At 31.6% G+C, this 5,287-nt stretch overlaps 1 protein-coding gene across 5 annotated transcripts in view; it reads left to right on the forward strand.

The window, feature by feature from the left end:
* LOC106684609 (H(+)/Cl(-) exchange transporter 7) overlaps positions 1 to 5,287 on the forward strand; it is a 54,561-nt gene that overhangs the window by 9,654 nt on the left and 39,620 nt on the right. For 3 of the 5 annotated variants that reach the window (XM_014426792.3, XM_014426793.3, XM_014426794.3), the window contains exons 1-2: positions 2,506 to 2,644; positions 2,710 to 2,775. In XM_014426792.3, coding sequence (XP_014282278.1) covers positions 2,618 to 2,644; positions 2,710 to 2,775 — 93 coding nt within the window. In that variant the 5' untranslated portion in view covers positions 2,506 to 2,617. Of the gene's footprint in view, positions 1 to 2,505; positions 2,645 to 2,709; positions 2,776 to 5,287 lie in introns of those variants that run through there. The other 2 variants (XM_067050343.1, XM_067050342.1) reach the window with 1 other exon arrangement.

Genomic DNA, 5,287 nt, shown 5'->3' on the forward strand with positions numbered 1-5,287 from the left:
TCCGACTTCATAACCCTTTTTTCTTCTTCGAAGAAATCTAGAAGACAAATATTAGACGTCGTAGACTGCAGTTGGCCAGTTTTCTCAGTAGTACACTAAACATACCCGGTAGCTTACACAAAACAATAGCTCTATTGTTCAAAAGATCAAACGAGACACCGCGATGTTGACTCTCTGACGTCCGGAACAGAACTTTTATATATCCTAAAAAAAATGTATGTTCGTATAACTTGGATGAACATATTATTAGCCCTGATAAAAGACGAAAACTAGGCCGAATAAAAATGCCTCCAGATCCAATGCAGTTAAATGGAGCTACAACTGATGTTTCCTCATATTTAATAATGAGTAGAGAAGGGAATGAAGGATTTTCATTTTAAATCAATTAATGTATAAAAAAAAACTGAGAACCGGAGATTTGCTTATTGAGACTTGTAAAGGTAAGCAATCAAACAAATTTCTGGATGGCAAATATTTTACTTTTACATACATTTATACATATATTCATATACATTTTGGCCGGTCCTATATCACTTTTGAAATATTAGCGGGGGGAGGGGGACTTTAAGATAGTTGAATCGAGCAATATTTAAAAAGACCCTGAAATTGAAAAAGGGCACGAAATCCTCCACTCTTGCCCTCCATGGTAGCCTTACTAATATGACTTTTTAAACAGAAAGTTCTAGCGAGAAGGTTGGTCGATGTACGACATGTCACAATCTCACAAGAGGAGACCATAATACAAAAAAAGGCAATCCTTCTCCACCGGACCCAATCCGTCAAGACCCCCGGGGAGCGACGATCCAACATTAATTAGTTTGAATTGAAGTATTAGCTTAAAACGGGAAGAGGAGACTTTAAGATAGTTAAATCGAGCAATATTTAAAAAGCGCCTGAAATTGAAAAACGACGGCAATATTGTTGCTACAGTAACGAGTAATCAGATGTTATGATTTACAAAACTTGGGAAAAATTATATGAAATAATATCCAAAGTAAACGGAAAAAAATAATGAATTACAAAAAATAAAAATAAATGGTATCGGAAAATTTTCAAATACATATATTGTCAGTTTTCCAACCATAATTTATCAAAACAGGGTTCCATAACATAAAAGTTCAAATGTACATCCCCAGATAAGGTGCATGAAACGGAAATCATTAGAAAAGTGCCTAAATAAAATTAGAAAATATATACATAAATATATAAATAATAATTAATAAATACATAAATTAGAAAATATTGTTCTCTGATATACTTAAAACTTCAACTTTTTTAAATTTAATACTCCTTTTAATCATGAATCAAAGGTAACTGGAGGAAAACCTCCACCTCCACTCATTGCCTGGGTAGCTAAAACAAAATGCTTAGCAAACTCACAACGAATGCGTCTTAACGATCTTCACCGATGACCTTCACCCTCGCTAATCTCTTCTCTACCTATTCCCCTCTCTGCTTCTAATATGCTGGATCAACACGTTGGCCACTTGCCACAAATCCGAGACTTGTACTAATGCTTGGTAAACAGAGGAAGCAACAAACGCCGGCATCAACATGCTTGTTTGTTCTTTTGAATTTTGCCGGATATAACATTCTATTTACTCTATTTGCATTTTAAAAGGGAACAAAATAAAGATAAGCGAAATGGAAGGAAAGATGAGCATGAGCGATGTAGGTTGTAGATGATAAAAATTCATCTTAATAGTACCATATAACCTATAAGTTCAACCTTCGTTCTAGAATTTTTATCAGATACTTTTTAATTTAATTACCTAGACATATAATGTCTTTATAAATATATATTTGTGCTATGTTAAATTAAAAGTAAACTGCAAAAATTAATTAAAAAGATTAGGCGTTTGATTTTCCAGCTAACAGCCCTGAAGAAGGCTAGAAACTAGCCGAAACGTTGGCACAATAAAATAGGTTAATCCAACTTATTTGTGTTTATAATTAAAAAGATTTGAAACAATGTATTTACTCCGAATCGATAAAATTTTAAAATGTACAATATTAAACAATAGGTAATTGTTGAATCCAAAGGTTAGGAAAATTCTTTAATTAATTATTATTATTATTATTATCACACAAATTGGTCTGTAGGCAGTTCTAAAACAATGAAAAATGGAAACAAACGTGTGGAAGGAGCACAAGCGCACTTTCATTTGTGCACAGGCTCCCTATGATTCAGGCCAACTTGCAACAGCCAATCCAAATAACACATGACCGAGATGTTCCGAACATGCTCATTGTGTACGATAATGCTAATATGGTAGTAAAACCTATTATGTTCTAGTTTTTATCAAGCCATTATCACCATCGGCTTCAGTCCAATATTATTTTGAGCGACTGCAGTCCAAATAAAAAATTACGTATTAGGTACTAATGCATTAAAACACGTAATAGGCTCAGTGAACAGCATCGGTTCAAACTTATAGATGATACAATGTTGAACCTCGTTAAATAAAGTAAATCAATACAATAAGTACCCTCGTTAAATTTAAGCACCACAAAACACCTGAAAAATGTAAAATCCCCATGACAACTCTTTTCTATTATTTACTTATTCCACTATTTGATAATTTGTTAAACAAGAAATAGAAATTATTTGAAAAATATGGGTCTTTTATCGTTGATGGATTATGTAAGTAAAAAGCAAATGTTATACGTTTTATTTTTAAAAATCATTAATAATTAAACCTGTTTCAGTACCAAAAAAGGCCTTCCAGGCAGGTCTTGACCCATACTCTCTACAGCATAAACAAAGAATATAGCGTAAGTGAAATAATATATAAACTTTTTCTTATATCATTTAATACCTATGTTATTTATTTTATTTTAAGTTGAAAATTAGATTGTTAGAATTACTGAATGAGCACACCAAAATACTTTGGGAAATTATTTACTTTTATTTCTCCAAAGAAAAGCCGGAAAAACTTACTTTTGGAACAGACTACAAACCTTTTAAAAATGAATTACCCACCCATTAAATAGGTAATTTTTCTCTCAAGGAAGACATTCTATAGGGTAACGGATGTAAGAACATAATAATAAAGGAGCAAGAAAAACTTCTTATTTGAAAATAATTTGAAGGAGACTAGAGGTAACCATCTAATTAAGTCGACCCAATAAGAAATTTTCCCCTGGAAAGGTGGTTAATATTATAAACTAACCTATACACTTATCCACATACAATCTGCTCAAGAAGTAATTATTACCCATAGATCATTGAAAGAGGACTAACGTTTGGAGGTTCGAGTGCATCTGAAACGCTTCCTGGAAGCATCCATGGCATAGGCAGATAGTACAAGAGCGGGGAAGAAAAAAAGGCAGTTATCTCACCCCAATTTTTAATTACTTTAATGAAAACTAGGTATAATTACTAGTCAAAACTGATGAGTCTGCCAAGTATAGCTAAGGGGATTAAAATATGGCGCCTGTTTCAAAACCTTAAAAAAACATTGATTTTTCATTCGGAGCTCTATATCTTAAAAACTACCGACAACACAAGAAAATCTAAGAGAACATTATTTAAAGAAGAGTAAATTTGCTGAAATAGTAGCCCTAAAAGAGCTATTTATGTCCATTATTTCTCGAGATAGGGCTTTTTAAAAATAAAAATTTCGTAAAAATCTACTGAAAGATTAGTAGTTAGTTAATTTATTTTGAAAAATCTATACCTCAGGAACTTTTTGACTTACTGATGTCTCTTAGCACTCAAAATAAAGCTAGTTTAATGGACTATAAAGAAGTTTATGACCTTTACCTTCATAGGAATAGTAGTTTTCATGATATTTACTAAAATAAATTGATTTATAGTTGTTCGGAAAATAAATTTGATTTATGAAAAACTTTATTTCAGAAACCATTGGACGTACTGATGTCTGCCAGCGCTCAAATTAAAGCTAGTTAAATTTACTACAAAATAGTTAATTATGTTTATCTTTGTAGGAGTAGTAGTTTTTATGATATTTGACAAAATAAACTCACAAAATGTTAATTTCTAGTTGTTCGTATAAAATATTGCATTTTTGAAAAAATATATCTATAGATCCATAAGACGCAAATATGTCTGCCAACACTCAAAATAAAGGAAATTTAACTTCCTATAAAGTAGTTTATGACACTTATCTTTGGGGTAGTAGTTTTTATGATATTCACATATGTATATAATTTTGGTAAATGAAAATTTGTCTGAACAACTATAAATCAATTTAATGTAAATTATTACTCCTACGAAGATAAACATCATAAACTACTTTATAGCTCATTAAACTAGCTTTCATTTGAGTGCTAATAGACATCTATACGTCAAATGGTTTTTGAGATATAATTTTTTCAAAATAAGTTCACTAACTTTTAGTACGTCCCATACAACATTTTTATGAAATGTTGCTTTTTTCTCTTAGGTTTTCTTGTGTTGTTCCTACCTTTAGAGATAAAGATATAGTGCTCCGAATAAAAAATTAGTTTTTTTTATCGCTTTGAAACAGCCGCCATTTTATATTCCTCGTACCTATTGGCAGACTCATCAGTTTTGACTATTAATTATACATAGTTTTCATTAAACTAATCAGAAATTGGGGTGAGATAACTGCCTTTTTCTCCTCTTGGGCTCTTGTTCTAAGAGGGGAGCCAACGCGGTTGGAAAATGTCCTAGTCCGTCAGTTGAATATATTCCCTGTCCCCACTCAAGTTACGGATTTCAGACCGATGTATTTATTTACCAATCTTAAAATCAATTTCTAAAACAAAAAGCTCATCAGCCCTTTTTAAAAAGCAACATTTCATTACGAAAAATTAGTAGTTAGTAAATTCATTGATTTCTGGTTGTTACATTGTTTAATATAAGAAAATATATCTCAGGAACCAATAGACTACGTCTAATGGAACCTGAAATAGAGTTTTTCGTAGATCTAAAATATTTTCCTAACAACTAGGAATCAATATGTTGTGGCATTGTCTTATTTTCTTTTAGATGCCTAATTTTTATTAACATTTTAATATATATGTTTTGTTTATGGTAACAAATGTTTAATACTTGCACTATCTCTAAGGATATAAAATAACAAAAAAAATCTATCTAGTATGTAATATCTACATGACTGTAATAAGGCCAATCTGGACGTATGGAGTTGAGCTTTGGGGCTCCACTAAACCTTCGAATTCCTCTCCTATTCAATCCCTACACTCCAAAATCCTTCGTAAAATCCTCAATGCTCCTTACTTTGTTACAAATAAAATCATACATAAAGACCTTAATGTTCCCTATGTAACCGATCTAGCC

Source organism: Halyomorpha halys, unplaced genomic scaffold (assembly GCF_000696795.3).
Source record: "Halyomorpha halys isolate HHAL.00 unplaced genomic scaffold, Hhal_1.1 Scaffold595.1, whole genome shotgun sequence".
Classification (NCBI taxonomy): Eukaryota; Metazoa; Arthropoda; class Insecta; order Hemiptera; family Pentatomidae; genus Halyomorpha; species Halyomorpha halys.